General features: G+C 39.9%; 4 protein-coding genes across 9 annotated transcripts in view; 2 read left to right on the forward strand and 2 right to left on the reverse strand.

Moving 5' to 3' along the window:
• The window catches only part of specc1lb (sperm antigen with calponin homology and coiled-coil domains 1-like b), a 40082-nt gene extending 37345 nt beyond the window's left edge, over positions 1-2737 (reverse strand). For 2 of the 3 annotated variants that reach the window (XM_066645720.1, XM_066645718.1), the window contains exon 1: positions 2234-2457. The gene's annotated coding sequence lies outside the window, so the exon portion shown is untranslated. Of the gene's footprint in view, positions 1-2233; positions 2458-2637 lie in introns of those variants that run through there. The other variant, XM_066645719.1, reaches the window with a different exon arrangement.
• Positions 2738-4396: 1659 nt separating this feature from the next.
• Positions 4397-8522, forward strand: setb (SET nuclear proto-oncogene b). The gene is made up of 8 exons (XM_066646651.1): positions 4397-4695; positions 6569-6626; positions 6747-6889; positions 7086-7189; positions 7281-7394; positions 7532-7702; positions 7786-7929; positions 8060-8522. Exons 1-8 carry the CDS (start codon positions 4623-4625, stop codon positions 8078-8080), a joined length of 828 nt encoding a protein of 275 aa, XP_066502748.1. The 5' UTR covers positions 4397-4622; the 3' UTR covers positions 8081-8522.
• Positions 8523-9741: 1219 nt separating this feature from the next.
• On the forward strand, positions 9742-15403 carry dync2i2 (dynein 2 intermediate chain 2). The gene is made up of 9 exons (XM_066645107.1): positions 9742-10110; positions 11434-11679; positions 11766-11875; positions 12278-12435; positions 12750-12859; positions 13740-13907; positions 13998-14230; positions 14337-14494; positions 14921-15403. Exons 1-9 carry the CDS (start codon positions 10033-10035, stop codon positions 15151-15153), a joined length of 1494 nt encoding a protein of 497 aa, XP_066501204.1. The 5' UTR covers positions 9742-10032; the 3' UTR covers positions 15154-15403.
• Positions 15404-17972, reverse strand: part of sptan1 (spectrin alpha, non-erythrocytic 1) — a 34214-nt gene continuing 31645 nt past the window's right edge. For all 4 annotated transcript variants that reach the window (XM_066645100.1, XM_066645099.1, XM_066645098.1 and 1 more), the window contains 6 exons: positions 17804-17858; positions 17043-17239; positions 16502-16555; positions 16243-16389; positions 16000-16147; positions 15404-15848 (listed from right to left, as the gene is read on the reverse strand). In XM_066645100.1, the coding sequence (XP_066501197.1) occupies positions 15723-15848; positions 16000-16147; positions 16243-16389; positions 16502-16555; positions 17043-17239; positions 17804-17858 (727 nt within the window). In that variant the 3' untranslated portion in view covers positions 15404-15722. The remainder of the gene's footprint in view (positions 15849-15999; positions 16148-16242; positions 16390-16501; positions 16556-17042; positions 17240-17803; positions 17859-17972) is intronic.

A 17972-nucleotide genomic window follows, 5' to 3' on the forward strand; every position in this document is an offset into this window, starting at 1 on the left:
AAAGTGCCCGTTTAAAGTGGACAAATTTAGTCCATTTTCTGTATATTTTGGGATCTTTGGGCCATTTGTGCACAGATGTCCCACTGTACATTGAATGATTGCAGCCAAAAACAACACACCTTTTCGTCATTTTGCATTAAATTAAGTGTAACTTCTAGAGTTGTTGTCCACCATCTACGTCACAGGCAAGACGCCTATTAGAGTTTCCCAACACCGTTGGGGGGGGGGGGACCAACGGTCTTTTAAACCTTATTCCTTGAATTATTAAGAAATAACATGTTTTCTGACTATCAACAAACACAAGTTAGAAACTCAAATTCCACTGTATTTATTTGTTTGACACTATAGCTGGTGCTTAGCCTTTAAGAGTTTATGAAGACTGCAAACCAACAGTTAAATATTTTGTGATTTCAGGAATATTTAGTTACATAACTGTCTATATGTACCACGCAAAAATTGGATGCAAGTCCCCACCATGATTCCACAAACTATAATGTTGTTTTACTTGAAGCTGCTTGTGAGGTGTCGCTCCAGCAGATAGATCAATCTGCACAGTCATTGTGGCACAGGTTTTATGCCAGATGCCCTTCCTGATGCACAAAACTCGACAAAGTCATGAGGATTGGACCTCTGACACCCGGGACCCAGGACTTTACGGCAGTGGCATCACCATCATGCCACGGTGCCTCAGACAGTCATTAGAGCAAAAGGCGACAATCCCTGAACTGAGTTATATCAGCTATATGCAGTAAATTACATAAGTTAGCAAAACTTAGGTGTAAACTCTAAATGCATCTAGAGGTTCAATCAGAACCTCAGAAACATTCTGTGACAAACTAACTGATGTGTTAAATAAATACATAAACTAAAGCAGCAGATGTCTGCAATAACTTCAGTGATGCCGCTCCGCTCAGCATGACTCCCTGCAGTGCCCTCGAAACTTTCCACTGCTTTACCTCTACTTGTGCTGTGTCTGCTATACGGCGATTGTTGTTATACAGCGACACCTCAGCCATAATTCTTGAATACTACGTAGGTGAGGATTTGCTACAGTCAAATACCTGTGACATCTAAATCTCCGCCAAACAAACTGTAATTCCAAAATGGTGGATAAAGGGCAGTATATAAAAAAAGGTTTAATTCAGATCACTCTGCCGTGGCAAGATAATGTTCAACTGACGCAGAAGTATGAAGATAAGAATATATCTCGTTAGCTTTGAATAAAGTGGAACATAATCTAGAATGAAGCAAAAATCTTTTATCATACAATCCCTAAAGCATAACAGCATATATATATATATTTTTTTTTGTTTTGTTAAATATCATTAAAAATATATCTCTTAATGATGTAATCTCAAATCTTAAAGTGTTTAATATTAAGAAAAATAATAACTACACTTTGATTAAAAGGTTAGAAGAAGCCAGAATTTTAAATGACACGGCATAATGTATTATAATTCATTCGACCTAAGACAGGAAACACGAAGATAAACCACCTCCATTTGGATTTCGGCTTATTTTTGAACAATGAATGACTCTTTTACATCTTAAATATTTATTTATACTACATATACATATATATATATATATATAATAGCTCCAATTTTTTCCACATTATGTCAAATTCTGTCACCAGTGCAAGCTTAAAATGGTGTGGTTTTCCTTTTCTCACGTTTTTGGGGATCTTTTACTTTAAAAGAAGGTAATGCTAAAAAGAAGTAAGGTGTGACACACAAAAAGTATCTAGAGATCTCACCGGTGAAAGATAACACAATAAGACATAAATAAACTAGGAATCTGGAACTGGAATTAACTAGAATTAATGACTAATATGGGAAAATGAAAAGTAGATTCCTATTGTTACAGGCAGAGAGGAAAGTGAAAGTATTATGAATGGAAAAAACTCCAAAGTGTACAAATCCATCAAAGTAGGACTAAGGCAGCTGTGAAGCAGCAGTGAAGATGTCCGGGGCAGAAGGTAATAACTTTTCCCTTAACGCTGGAATAAACTGGGGGAAAATATGACTCGTCAAGCAGAAAGACCACATCGTACAAAGAGCGGCAGTTTTCGTACAGTAACCATTCCCTGTGGTTTTATAGGTGGAGATTGTAAAGGCGTGAACAGAGGCCTGAACTGTGGGTGTATTGTACAGGGCTCGGTGTTCAGTTCAGCTTAGACCCCACACAAAACAGAGGCTAAACACAAAAGAAAACATAGAAATGCCCACCTTACCTTTAATGTGTTCACCCTGCCGAAGACTTCGGATGATGTCCCAGCTCCTCTTGTGAAAGCTGAAAAGTATACTGCGTGAAAACCTCACAAACACAACGACAAAAGACTCTCTTTTCCCGGCGAACACACATAAGCTGTGCACCGTTACAGTGGAGTCCACCCTCAGCTAAACACAGCCCAGCCTCAACTCACTGCGGCCACTGGGGATGTCCGAACAGTGAAGGAGCTGCTCCACTGAACCGACTCTTTTCAATGAATCGGAGCGAACAGATTCAGAGGTCGGAATCGACATTTCTGTACTTTGGAATATGCAAACATACACTGTGAATAATTCTTGTGAAATTAGCAGTTGAAATTTAATTCTCAGATGTTTAAAAACGACCAAACCAAGCACAAGAACTTACATGAGTCCTGCTTCCGACTTTCATTTAAAAAAGCGTGCATAAAGTTTACAAACTGTTTAATACAGCCACAGTACTGCGGAGACAGAACAGAATGAATGGCAAAGCACATGTCTGCTGTGAAACCCCCAATCTCTTGGTATTACTGTCGGGGCACAGCCCCTGGGCAGCCATGCTGACCAATCCTGATTTAGAATGGGGTTAGAACCACCCACTTAATTAACATATAGACACAAATGAGGAATTGTGAAAGGACATTAATGAATAAATATACAAATATTTAAATAAAAAATTGTCTAAATGTTATAGAACATATACAAATACATTTGAGAACGAGGGATACAAAAATAAATGTAAAACATTTAAATAATTATGCACATTTTCAGTGAGGCATCTCTTAATGTATCCGTTTAAAATGTAAGATTATCTAATTTTCAGCCACATATTAAGGGGCACTCAGACCGATAACATTAAACATCTTAAAAAAAAAGAACAAAATATTCCTATCATCGCTTTCATCAAACAATTAAATATTTGAATGAATCCCTATCTAAATAGAATTTGATAATTGATTTAGGAAAATGAATCGTTCGATTCACTGAAATGATCCGTTCAAAAGAACCGGTTTGGTAAAAATGAATCGAACTTCCCATCAGTAATAGCCAGCTACATTTAGAACTCCTCCCACTCCCAAAGGACATTTTTCAAAACTAAAGTCACACCAGAACCTTCGTGGTAATTGATTTTCGCAGAATAGACGTTTATTGTAGTTTTCCATGAGACGAACTCAAACGGACCTGTTTTGTAATTATAAGTATGGCAAAAATAAATGCTATTTAAAACGTTGTGATTTTGTATATGAAGAGTTTTATTGAATGTCTTTCAGGTTATGGAAATAATAGACATCGCGTTCTCAAGTATAAAGAAGAAAAGTACCATTTGACAAGTGCTTTGGAATTGGCTTTGTAGTAACCCGTTCATTGGAAATTCTACAGAAGAGCTTCCTAAAAGCTTTCTCAAAATGAGTCATCTGGTAGTTTTATATTGTAAATCTCAGTGTTCTAATTAATGTATATGTTAACACACGTAGCTCGCTGGCTGAGACAAAAGAACAAACCCATATATAAATGAAAAGTTTGGTAGATAAAAAAAAAAAAAAAAAAAAAAAAACACGTTTTCAAACCGTTAACCGCTGCCCGCGAAGAGTGTACCCCCAGTGCTTACGTGGGTTCCATAGGGTTTTCCATATTACCCCCAGTTTCAAAACATGATGGTGAGTGTATTGGTTGTTCAAAGTTTGATTGATGAGTTTTTGATGAACTGTGATGGACTGGCGCCCAGAGATTCTGGGTAGGCTTTAGACCCACTGTGACCCTCAACATGATATAGTGGTTACAAAAAAAGAAAGAATTAAATGTCTCCTTCGGTGAGTGGGTGGCCAATTTTATACATATATACATTTTGGACAAGCCTATATATATATATATATATATATATGTATATATATATATATATATGGAGGGTGTTTTATTAAACCGTTTTCTACTGAGAAAGTTAACAAAACCTGTCATTTTTCCTAAAATTCTCCTACACGACTGTATTTGCTCACTTCATCTATTGACCCAATTTAATTCACTTAGCCACTCAAAACAAACTCTTTTCGTCTTCAGCCCTCAGCCAACCAGAGAGTGCAGAAGGGAGTGTGTTCCGCCCAATTCTTGGCCAGGAGGCGGGACTTGAATCGAGTCTGCAAAAGCGCGTTCACGACCACAGAGTGAGAGAGATATAGATATAGAGCGAGAGAGAGACCAGCTCGTTTTACACTGAGCGATATTAGAGCGCGGTTATATTCGCACTTCTCTCACTGCAGGCAGAGCGAAGTTTTCAGCGTGTCCTTCTTCCTCAGGGGAAGCGCTGTTTTCTGTTTTGAAGGGGAGAGTTAAATAAAATCTGCCGTCGAAGTAAAGACAGGAGAATCGAGAAAAATCATGTCGGCGTCAGCGGCGAAAGTCAGTAGAAAGGAGCAAAACTCAAATCATGACGGAGCGGACGAGACCTCGGGTAAAGTAACGATAACTCAAATGGCGGCCTCCTGAGCACCGCCATTTTCCACTTACTTTTTCGCTTTCTCTTTCTGAGCGTACGGGCCTGTGTAAAGCTCTTATAGACTGTTAGACTGTGTAAAACGTTTCAAGCTCTAGCTGTATAACAACAGTGTACAACGTGGCCCGAGTTTTCCAGCAAAAGTCAAGAGTTGGTTTCGTGTTCGCCCGCTTCTAGTTTAAATTTTCCGTTCCACCTTAAGCGCCGCAGCGCTGTTCGCTCCATTTTAAGGTGGAACGGAAAATCCGAATAAGACGCTGGCGGACAGGAAGCCAACTTCAGCCTTGTGTTGTGCGGCTACTTTGCTAAAGCTACATGAGGAGGCCATGTTCATCTAACACGGCTCATTGTGCCACGCAGACGGGTTTTAACCCAAAAAACGGTTATTTGTTGGTGGGAAAGACGCTCTTTCCACCACATTTACTCGCTCCAAATGCCGCCACATGTACTGGAAAGGTTCCGTGGAGGCTACCTGTACCTGAAATGTGTAAATAGCCTTGTGTGTTAGCATGTAGCTCGTTATTGTGTCTCCCCGCCATCACGACTCCATCAGGCGGACACTTTACCGCCGATAACTGCGGGGTATTTGCGTTTAAATGAACTGGAGAATTGCCCGGCACTGAGTTCGTGTTGATAGAACCGTGCGCCTTCTCTGTGCTGGTGGATTGTGTAAGGCAGCTTTGGCTTTCAAGCGATATTTCGCAGCGTGTGGCCTCGTTCATTCAAACCACGCGGCCCGGCTACTCATCGAGCTCTCAGCACACAACCCCGCTTTCATTTTAAGTGCAGGGCTCCTTTCTCTCTGCGCCTAAGACAACTTTATCAACAGCCGTATTAAAAACTTTGTTGGGTTTTTAAAGTGGTTACAGCACATCCGTATCTATAAAGAGCACACGCGATTATAATTAGTTTTTTCCATTTTTTTTTGCTGGATGTTTCAGAGAAAACAAAGAAATCATACACGTTTAGGGGGGGCATACTTTTTTATTTTTTTCTAATACGTTGAATTAAGCAAATGAATTATAGTTATGTTTTTTTTTCTGTAGTGGATTTACTCTTAATTTTACCAACAAAAACATGTAATTTAATCAGGAGAACTGAAACTACTACCCAGTGCCTCGTCTTTACTTCACAGCCAAATCCCATTTAGGCGGGGAATATGGAACCCCGCACGCTTCTGTGTGGCGTCACTGGGATCCGGGCAGGATGGTGTTTTATCGTTTTGCTTATTTTTAAATTGTATGTAGTAACAGGTTTCTGCGTTTTTGTAATTGTGGGCTTAGATTTGTTGGGCTACAGTTAATGTAAGCCATACAGCCTCAATAGTCTTCATGTGCGCACAGCTTCCTGCACTGAAATGTTTAAGTATATTTAATTCCAATCTTATGTAAAATCAGGAATACTATAAATTCATCACAGCAATTTTCTCATTCAAAGTCAAATAGCTGTTTATGCAACTTAATGTATAGTCACTGCCCCAATATTCTAGTTGTCCTGGAAAATCAGACTTTGTTTGATATGCCGCGTGAACACTGTATTCATAGCTAAATGCTGAACAAAACACAAACAAAAGGGTTAACACTGAGAAGTTCGTGTTTTATTAAAACCAGATTTATTTATATTTGGGTTGATTCTGTGTAATACTTTTGTACTGACCTATTGTCTGTGTGTGTGTGTATATATATATATATATATTGTAATTGTGTATGAATTTTGACATCAGGATACCCCATAACTGTTTAATACAGCGAAAATGTCTGATACATTTTGTGGAAAACTGGAAAGTGAGGTGTTCCTTTTAACTCTTTTTCTTTTTTTTTATTTTATACAGAAAAAGAACAGCAGGAAGCTATTGAACACATCGATGAAGTACAAAATGAAATTGACAGGTAGTCTACCATCTTTTCCACATCTTACATCAGATGCATTCAAAGCCAGAGTTTACTGGCCAACGTAAAAGTTAAGAATAATCTCAAGCATTTACACTTTGTTTCTTTTTCATTCCATAGATTGAACGAGCAAGCAAGTGAGGAAATTTTAAAAGTAGAGCAGAAATACAATAAGCTACGCCAGCCATTCTTCCAGAAGAGATCAGAACTCATAGCCAAAATTCCAAACTTCTGGGTCACAACATTCGTCAACCATCCACAAGGTAAGAGGATAAATGCTTATTGCTGAATTAAATTCTCTATTAAATTTCAGTTGTCATATTTTATTAATCTTTTTATTACATTAACATGAATCTTAATGTTATGCATAAGTCATTTCAAATGAAGAGGGTTGTACCTAAGTCTTTTGTGGCATATGTTTATTGGCTTATAAGCAAGTCGTGCTGCTGTTTTGTATAGTGTCAGCCTTGCTTGGGGAAGAAGATGAGGAAGCACTTCATTACTTGACCAGGGTTGAGGTCACGGAGTTTGAGGACATCAAATCAGGTTACAGAATAGATTTTGTAAGTACAGTTTTTTTTTTTTCCTGCCTGTGAATTTGACTAGCAAGGTAAAATTAAGAGAATGCTAACCCCCCCCTCTTTGTGTCTTCAGTACTTTGATGAAAATCCTTACTTTGAAAACAAAGTCCTGTCTAAAGAATTTCATCTGAACGAAAGCGGTGATCCGTCTTCAAAATCTACCGAAATTAAATGGAAGGCTGGAAAGGTTGGTGACTTGTGAGAATTTTTTTTCCCCCTTCCATTCTTTCCACCCCTGGTGTCTAGTGCAATCCCAATTTTTCCCTATTTAAATTGTTAGTGTATGGACGTTAAGCAAAAAATTATTCTTGTCTGAAACTTTAGGACTTGACGAAGCGTGCTGGACAGACACAGAACAAGGCCGGAAAGAAGAGACAACATGAGGAGCCGGAGAGTTTCTTCACCTGGTTCACTGATCACTCCGATGCAGGTGCTGATGAACTCGGAGAGGTCATCAAGGATGACATCTGGCCCAATCCTTTGCAGTACTACCTGGTATGACTTCTGAGCAACTCAACAGTAATTCTGCTGTTTTTCATAATGCGTACTGCAATAATTTATTTTTCCCTCCTCCTTAGGTCCCAGATATGGATGATGAGGAAGGAGAGGGTGAAGAAGAGGATGATGAAGAGGAGGAGGAAGGCTTGGAAGACATTGATGAGGAGGGAGATGAAGATGAGGGAGAGGAAGATGAAGAGGAAGATGAGGGAGAGGATGGAGAGGTAAGATTGTACTACTGTCTGACAACCTGTAGATATAAGTGGAGTTTAATACTAAAGAATATTTAGGATATTTTTATAGCACAATTTTGCCTGATGATCTAAAGTATTTTTTTTCTCATTCCCTGTACAGGACGATGGGGAGGATGACTGAAATCAGATTAAGGACATATTCCCATATTCCAACAACATCCATACCTGTTCTTTCCTTTTGAAGTCATCCTCTGACCCGAGGGAGCAAAAAAGCTTTGTTTATTATTTGGATTTATTATTTTTTTAATTTTATTTTTGTGCTCCGTCTTCTGTTCTACTGAAACCTCTCCTGTCCTTACCATGTCTAATACAAGTTAAGTCCCTGGATATACCTGCATTGGAAAACTAGTGGCATCTTGTTGCTGAAGCCTCTTGCCTCATCAACTATTACACCATCTCCAAAGACAAATAAATACAAGATATTAACAATCTGCACGTCATCCTCTGTAGACTAAACTGAAGTAAATAGCGATTTATATATAAGTATATAAATACATTTTTTTCTGTGAATGGTTGTGAATTGAAATAATAAGCCATGGTGCAGTGATGACCTAATCATAGCATACATACCTAGCCACTTTTTCTTCATTTCATTATTGTATATTTTCTTTAATGCAGGGGTGGGCCCCAAAGAGTTGACACTGTTTTTTTCCTCTGTGATTTATTGGACAAATGGAAAGCACCAGCTTGTTCTTGTCACCTCTTGTAAATGTCTGGGGTCAATATCAGGGTATGACCGTTGTTATTGTAGGCAGTTAAATGGGGTTGGGTGGGGCAAGTGGGCATTCGACACATCAACATTTGGGTTTATGTTGAATGACTTTTCATTGTAATGTTTTACAGACACCCATGAGGTTTGAAATTTACATTTTTAATAAAAACAAAACAAAAAAACTTGTAATTTTGAGCTTGGCTAATTTACGGATTATTTAAATGAGAAAATAAATCGTAGAATCTTACAAGAAATGTACATTTGGGTCCTTTTTAATCCACCTTCCACTCCAAAGGAATTAGAAAACATTCAGAAGCATTTCCTTCTGTTACATTTATGCAATTCAACATTTATTTTTAATTGTGTGTTTTAGCAAGCAAAATTTATTTAGAAATAAAATGTTTCCATCTAAAAGTGAGAATTCAGAGTTGATCTGGTCATGTACAGTGTACCGTTATGCTTTGTTGCGGACTGGTAAACATTTTTAGAAATGCATGACAAAGACAAACAATTAGAAGTCCTTCTGCCAGGGGTTAATCCCTTAAGACCATCTGTTCATGAAAATGGTATCTCCAAGGAAAAAAATCCACTAATGCTTTAAAATTTGCTCAGATATAGATGTGCACTTTCATTCATTACACTATGAATGAATTATTATTATGAATTATTTACACATCCATCATTAATCTACAGCTGGAATGTATTGTCATGGAAGTTGTTGGGATTGGTTCCTTTCGTTTATGATGTAAGAAACCAAATGTTTTGCCTCCGCGTTGAGACTGGAGCAAAGTTTCAAAGCAGAAATTCTCAGCTGACGGCTTACCTAACTCATGAAATACCTTCAAGAGTATAAACAATACAGATATGTTCAACAAAACATTGCTGTTCATTTGAAGGCGGTCTTAAGTGTTTTGTATTTTTCTGGAAATAAAATTACACATTATTCTCACAATTAGGACGTTACTGTCGACATATTTACTTAATTCTCGAAATGTATATATATATATTAAATAGTCTAAATGGGGGGAAAAGTTTTGCTTTAGAGTAAAATGATGTAGGGGAAGTGCAGAAGGCTCCTCGATGTTAGTTTAGTGTGCGCCCCTCGGTAACCATGGCATCACAGTCCCTAACAAGACGGAAAAACAGTGAACTACTGCATATGGATTAATGTTATGTGGGGTTTTTATACCACCCACAGTTTCAAAAATGTGTTTATTTAGCTTCCTATTTGCCTAATTCTTCACTACTAACCATAAGCCAGTAACTAGCCTTGGCCCAGAGAGCCGTTAGACAACGTAGTCACAAGGCAGTCCGCTCATCGCTCATGTTCAGACGACATTCCCCGTCTGCTGTTGGCCAAAATGTTTACGGACGAATCTCTAGATGTCATTTGTGTAAAGTCTTCGTGGAAAACATCCCAACAAAAGCCACAAGAGTCAGTAAGTGAGCGTTTTCTGCGCCTAGCTTCGGTCTAAGCGAGCTAGCTTAGCACTAGCTTCTCTGCCTCAGCCAGGCTGCTACTGTGTGCGGTAAATTACCGCTAATATTTCTAAAATACTGTTATTTAGTGGTAATAACATTAACCTCGTACAAATACTCATATGTATTATCACAGGTGGTTAAAAAATCCTTGTTCTGCTTTATCTCAATTAAACACTGACTCACAAATCACTGCCTGTTCCCTTGGTATGTAGTGGGTCGTGAAATAAAGCTTTATACACTCTGTTATTGATATATCTTCATGTTGAGACATAGACAGAGAATTCAGTGATGAGCATTAAAAGAACGCGTTGGTAGATAGAATTTGTGAATGCGTCTATAGAGTAACGTCCGAATAGACAAAACCGCTTGAAGCAGAAGTATAAAGCAGTACAAGGAATATTAACTCCCTATAAAACTGCCAATGAACGTTTACTAATTGTCCATATATCATGTAGTTAGCGCACTACATCAGGGGCTAAATTCCAATAAGGGCTGGACAATAATTCAATATTAATATCACAATATAAAATATTCAGCAACAGTTATATGATTTTTAAACACGTTTTCAATATTTCACTATACATTATTTACAGTATCTGTCCCTGAATGATGGTCATTACAGGGCACTGCCCTCAGTTTTAAAGTTAGTTTAAAAATATTAATATTGACAAAGCCAAGAGGTTTATGTTTGATGGTGATGTCATATTTCTGTTTTGTTTTCTTTTGTTGTGGATTTTGTGCTGTTTATATCAATACTGGAATTTTATCATATCGACTGAAATTTAGAAATATATCATGATATAATTTTGGCCATATCGTCCAGCCCTAATCCCAGTATATCTCTTATTTTTTCTCTATCAGCAAAGTTACCCGGCCCACACTGCACAATCACATCACCTTATCTTTCTTAAACTAAACTAATCCTGTCGGCTACTAGGCCACTGCTGAAGAGGTTTTAAATATGTCTGTTGTATAAACAATCATTACTACATAACTCAAACGGGCATCAGTTTTTTCAAAATTTTATATTTACATCCCTTATCCCTACTCACTTGCTCTTTCATCATCTGTAAGCACTTTATCTTGACGAGGGGCACTTCATCCTGACCGGAGCCTGCCTGGAATTATTAGGCACACGTACTGAACATGGTGTCCGTCCATTTCACATTCACACTGGGTCACACCTGATTTAATTAAATACTGCCATTACATACTGGGCCATTCTCCTTTGTTTTAAAACCCATTTAACACTGTATTTTGTTTTGTATTTGCTTTGATAGAAAAGTTGCCAAACCAAGCCAGTTCATACTACAGAGGCTGAAGCACAGGTCAGGTCTGTACAAGACTGTGGAGCTCAGACTGATCCCCAGGAGCAGCCTCCACAGTCACAGATCTCAGTGGATCCTCCTGGACTGGAGGATTTCCTGCACAGAGTGGAGCACATGGTCATCAGGGAACTGGTGAAAAACGCAAAGAGCCATGCTTTTGATGGATTTGAAGTGAACTGGAGTGATCAGCACGAGACTGTAAGAGCCTGTCAAACAGGAGATATGTTTGTGGCTTATGTTATAACTCACAATTCTAATAGCTTTTTGTGTAAATCCTTTTACAGGTGTCCTGTTTATACAGTCTTAGTCATCCTGACGCACAACTGAGGGGTCTTCAAGTCACCAGCGTGTCTTGGAACTGCACAGGTTCTGTAATTGCCTGTGCTTATGGCCGGTATGTGATCTCTGACCATGTTTTTGTTAGTTAGTTTGTTTAAGTTGAATTTAGTAAGTAAGTAAGGACTTTAATAATTTTGCGTCGGATCCACTCATACCAGTGAAACACACACTAACACACCACCAGCATGTCAGTGTCACTGCAGCACTGAGAATGATCCACCACCCAAATCATACCTGCTCGGTGGGGATCGTGATCAATGAAGAGCAGGGTGTAATGGGGATAAGAAAGTATGCAGAGAAAGAGGTGGACTACAGTCTGTAATTTTCAAAAGACAGAGTGCTCCTGTGTGGTCAGTAGAGCTGATAAAATAGACAATGAATGATTGTTTACTGTATTTAGTAAACAGTATACAGTATGCATCTGCATATTTTCACCACTATCTGCTTTCTATGGTAGTGTTGATAATGGAGATTGGAGCACCGAGAGGTCCTGCATATGCACATGGAACCTGGACCGAAGCAGACTGAATCCCAAACAACCTGACATGGTCATAGATACAGCAACACCTGTCATGAGCGTGTCCTTCCATCCCCTGCGGCCGTCTCTGATCGCTGGTAAACATTAGACACAAAAGCCGAAACATCCAAAACCAAGTCACAGTCCAGATCTCTGTAGTGTGGATTCAGGTGTGCTAGGTCATATAGAACACACACGTTATGGGTTCTGATAGTTACATACACAAGTAGCCATTTGCTGAAATTGCAATAAATGAATCTAGCAAACTGTTTTGTAGCCATGATTGTTTTCTTAAAGCTAGACCCCTAAAGACTCTGATAGATGACAATGATGCTGAGATCATTTTCTAATTAAATTTAATTTGTGGATTATGTACAAAATCCAAAATATATTCTCTATCTGGTCATTCCAGGAGGGCTCTACAGTGGGGAAGTGATGGTCTGGGATACGAGTCGTAGCCAAGACCCCGTTTTGGCTCAAACAGGGATGTCACCTGATACTCACAGAGAACCTGTATATGAGGTACTTGTTCATCCTAAAGGTTGACAGTAATACCTTAAGCTTGTCTCACGTTGGAAAGAAATACTTTCCTCAGTAGTGACATAGCTGGTCACCTGTGGAATTTTTTCCCACTGGGCCATCCAGTAAAGCATGGTACGTTTACCTGGACTTATTCATAATTTGGCTGACTACTTGTTCCTGTTTTCCCTCACATATTTGAACGGTGGAAGCAGGTAGAGTCCTTTTTGGCTTGTATGGTGTGGTCACATTAGTTTCCACATGTAAATCCACCATTAACAGGAACACACAACAACAACAACAACAGTAGCAGCAATACAACAGCTCTGTATTCACTGCCTTAGACCAGTCAGAGCTGTGCACTGTTGCTATGCTATAGGTTTTATAAATATTGCTTATAATGAATAGGTGTCAATTGCTGACACATTCTGCTGGTCGTTAATTTTCTGTGGAGATGGCGCAAGCTGGCAGAGCTCATTTGAATGTGTCAGCAATTAGCACCTTAAGGTTTAAGGTACGTTTGATGGAGCACTGGAATTACCGTTTTGGAGATGGAGCTCTTTCCTCTACCTTTTGAGATTTTGAGTGTGAGTGGCGTTTGTGATCCAGAGCTAATCATCCAACATCAGTACCTGACTTCACCAATGCTCAAAGAGTAGAGGCTGTAGTGGCAAATGTAGATCAAACTCTGTAATATTACCCTTCAATTCAGAAGACATTTTGAATGAGCAGGTGTCCACAAACTTTTGGCTGTATAGTGTATCTCCACCTGTGATTGGCACAGTTCATATAGTTGCAAGACATCTACCTAACTTCAGTTCACTTGGAGTTGATGACCCAATGCTGCTGAAACCATAATGTGGTATATTTTGTGTTTGTGAAGGTGAAATGGGTTCCAGGGGCTCGTAGGGGAGAAATGTCTGTCCTCAGCGCATGTTCAGGAGGCAGAATCCTGCTGTGGAACGTATACGCAGTGGAGGGCAAACTAACCTTAACGTCTGGATATGCTCTTGTCCGACAACAACTTCCCTTGAGCCTTTCCATGAGCAAGGTTGGTTCTGAGTTGGCTTTAACTTAAATGTGGAGGTGAAGCAATTTGCCACAATACTATGAAAATATCATATTTTTTCCTTTGCTGCAGATCAGAGGTGGCACTAATATAGGAGTGACCTCTCTAACACTTTCACCCTGGGACGTGGACACATTCCTCGTGGGCTCTGAGGGGGGCATGGTGCTCAAGTGCTCTTTCAGCAGTCAGACAGTAGCAGCAGTGCCCCCTGATGGCGAGAGTGTGACACTGCGTTCTCCTGCACAGTTCTCTTTCTCTCCAAGAGGTGGCCCGATACATGCTCTCCACTTCTCCCCATTCCATAGGTGAGCACTGTGGAATATATATATATGTATTTTTGAAATTTAAAATGTTGTATTAATTCTAATGCGTTTAGGTGTCCTGCAATATTTTATTTCCCTCTGGCTTTAGAAACCTGTTTGTGAGTGTTGGGACAGATGGCTTGGCCCATATCCACAGCATCCTGCAGCCCCAGCCTCTGTTGGCTCTGCGTGTTTCAGACTCCTATGTGTTTGGAGTTCGGTGGTCACCTGTCCGCCCTTTAGTTTTTGCTGCAGTCACTGGTCAAGGTAGGAATTTAAATTAAATGGGGGCAGGGGGGTGAAGTGCTTTCCCCTCCCTCATCATCCATGGTTGGAGTGCCCATGAGCACGGCAACTAACCCCCAGCTTCTCATCGGGTGTCATGGTTCATTGCCCCTAGTACACGTGTGTGAGTGTATGTGTGTTCATTCACTACCAAGGATGGTTAAATGCAGAACTCAATCTCCCCAAGGAGATTAATAAATTTACATTTCTTCTTCAGTAGAATCTTACTAGTTGGCAGTTATTGTACACATTATTCAGTCACTGTGTGCTGAATTCTAGTCATGTTGTGCATACACAGCTTTATACCTCAGATTACAGATCTAACAGGATTTCCTGTATATGCTTTCTGTATTGCTTCTATTTATAAAGCGCCACTTGTTTAAAGATGTTACCCATTTGTTTGCACAGGTTTAGTGCAAGTGTTTGATTTGGGACGGCGGTCACTCAGGCCAGCAGCTTCCATTGACCAGAAGACTGGAGGACAGCCAGCATATTGTCTGGAGTTCAGCCCACAGCAGCTCCTGGCAGTGGGCAATGCAGACGGGACGGTCAACATTTGGCAGCTGAGTGCAGAGTTAACAGAGCAGGGCCCAAGAGAGACAGCAGTTCTGGAGCAGCTGGCGAACGAGGTGGCAGAGTAAGATGGAGGACTTGGAAGTGGCTTTGGCACCGATGCACCCTGATTATAGACAACTTTCTTCTGTTTTCTGAAATTGATGCAGCCTAATATTTTGGGACTTTACACAATGAAAACATCCATATATAAACAAACTCTTTGTTGCTGTATAAACCTGTGATTTTTAATTATTATTACTATTTCTTCATTTGTAATAAATGACTATCCACAACCTGCAACAAAATGTCACGCAGAACAATGTTACCAGTTCTAACCAGTAGCGTTTATTAATGCACACTGCAGAATTACGCAAGGTGTTGGAGCATACCATCTCTATAGGTTTCTTAAAATCAAGCGAAGCACTGAAACAGGTAAAACAACCACAAGAAATTGCAGACAAATCCACTACACTATTGTCAGTGAAGCACAAAGAGAAGTGTGAGATAAATAGTTAAGAGTAAGGTCGATACCTAGATACAGATACAGGGTGCTATAGAGAATTCTAACGTCAGATTCATGCAGTTGAGCGGTGTGTTCTTGTGAAGGGGGGAAAAACGCATCCCGATTGGTCACTGGCAGGCAAAAGGGTGGAGATCAGTTGACGAAAAGCGAGCGAGTGAATTCCACAAAGTCGAATGCTGACGGGAGCTCGCGACCCTTGCTGTCCAGGTACGGCTTCATGTGGGAAATGCAGTAGTCTGCCTGTTCCTTGGTCAGGTTCTGTAGAGCAGGGTACATCCAAATTAGAATCACTCAAATTATATTATTTAATACAACAGTAAGGAAGTCCAATTATAACTGTAGCTTTATGCTGGATGAACTAAAACTGATGACCTTGCAACCACTGAAAGTCACTGGTGTTTTTACATACCTGGTAGAGTTCTTCCTTCGTGACGTATGGCTTGTTTTCAGCACTGAGAGCACGGAAAGCACTTTCAATCTCCTCGCTTGACTTCACATTCTCTGTCTCACGGCTGATCATGAACGCCATGTACTCCTGCAAGGACACGTTGCCATCCCTGCAAATACAGGATTGAGAATGATTTGCTGAGTTTGCTGATGTGGGGATGGTGACCTTTGGACTGCTTTGTTTTTACTCGAGCAGGTTGCTCACCTGTTGGGGTCCACCGTGTCAAGGATGGACTCAAACTCCGGGTCTGGTTCTCCCTCCTCCACCATTGGCAGGTCGTAACCCAGAGAGCGCAAGCAGGACTTGAATTCCTGGTGATTTAGACGACCGGATTTCTCTTTGTCGAAGTGTCTAAAGACAGAAATTACGCAGTTGCATTTCATGGGACAAGGCAAAGAAAGTGTAATAACTGAGTAGAAAAGCAATAATTTAACTTAAAGGTTCTGATTTAGCATTTACTCACTTGAACATCATGCTGAACTCCTTTAGGGCCTCCTCTGTTACTCCTGTAGTATTTCTGGAGAAATATCAAGAACACTGAGTTAAAACACAGGCTACTTGTGTACATCAACACATATATATATATATATATATATGTCAATCATAATCTTATGGCTGATAGGTGTATATCCAGCTTAAGATCACATTTTTTTCCACACACAAGCCACTTTAGCCCAGTAATGTGAATACAGACTTTGACCAGTTAATAATCTCCCACTTTTTAATCATAGAAAAATTCTGTTTTTGGTCATTGTCCTGTTAGAAGAAGTCCTGTCCCACTTCTCTGTTCTAAGCAATCCAGTGAATGTTCAGGAAACACTCTCAAATTACAGCAGGCTGTTCAAACAATACCTACTGGAGTACAAGGTCCAAATCCACCAAAACTGATTCACTTTGCAATAACTGACTGACTTATGTACTGTTTTTGAGTCTGTGAAATCCCATATGAATGTATGGAAATGTACTGTTGTGACCCTGGAGGTGTGTGTGTCTGCATATCAGACCTGGCTTGGATCTGTTGTTCCAGGTTGTGTTGCATTCTCATGCCAAGTTGGTCCAGTTGGTCCCATTGTTGCGCCAGCCCCACTGTGCTGTGTTCTGTGTATTTGTTGTCCAGGATCAGTGCCTCCTCCATAGCTGCTCCCAGATCCTCTATCTTTTTCAGCTGGCTACGCATGGCACGGATCTCTTGGTGCTTGCGCTGTACAGACACCACCACAGGATTAGGTCAGGCCAGGGCCCAGAACATGTATACTACTGCAGGTAAAAGAGGTTGCTAACAGCTGACGTAGGCAGAATTAGAGGCATGAGATCGGAAACAGTTAAACCTTTTTGCTGTTAGAAACAGATTTTGCTTTCGTTTTGAAGATGCACATAACACATCGAACACATACACTGAACTCAAATAATGTTGCCACACCATTGGAAAGAGTACAATAATAATAAAAATTTTAATTAAAGGAACACTAGGTAATATATTTTTATCTTAAAGCTGCTGCTTTCTAATCAATGTGAGTAGAGCCTCTGTTTTTGCTACTCTGGGATCAGCTCTGTAGAAACTGCACTATGTAAACTTTGGAGGAGTGTAAGAGAAGACCCACCCACAATAACCCCTATCTCTATCCCTATTTCAGGACAGTGCTGTAAAAATGAACTACACTGTGAAACTGTAGTGGGAGTCCAGGAGTGAAAATGCCAATTCGAACCTAGTGTTCCTTTAAATAATAAAAAAGACCAAACAAATCTCCCAATCGGACCCACTTACCTTTGTAGCCTCCAGCTGAGATTCTAGAGTTCCAGACTCTTCCACCATACAGGACCTGAACATAAAAACCAGTGAGGCCACACCAAGAAACCACGAGTAAAAAATAACATGCTGCTTTCAACAATGACTTCACACTCACTCCACTACTTTATATCCTACAAAATCAATA

The sequence above is a fragment of the Hoplias malabaricus genome, chromosome 15 (assembly GCF_029633855.1).
Source record: "Hoplias malabaricus isolate fHopMal1 chromosome 15, fHopMal1.hap1, whole genome shotgun sequence".
NCBI classification, from domain to species: Eukaryota; Metazoa; Chordata; class Actinopteri; order Characiformes; family Erythrinidae; genus Hoplias; species Hoplias malabaricus.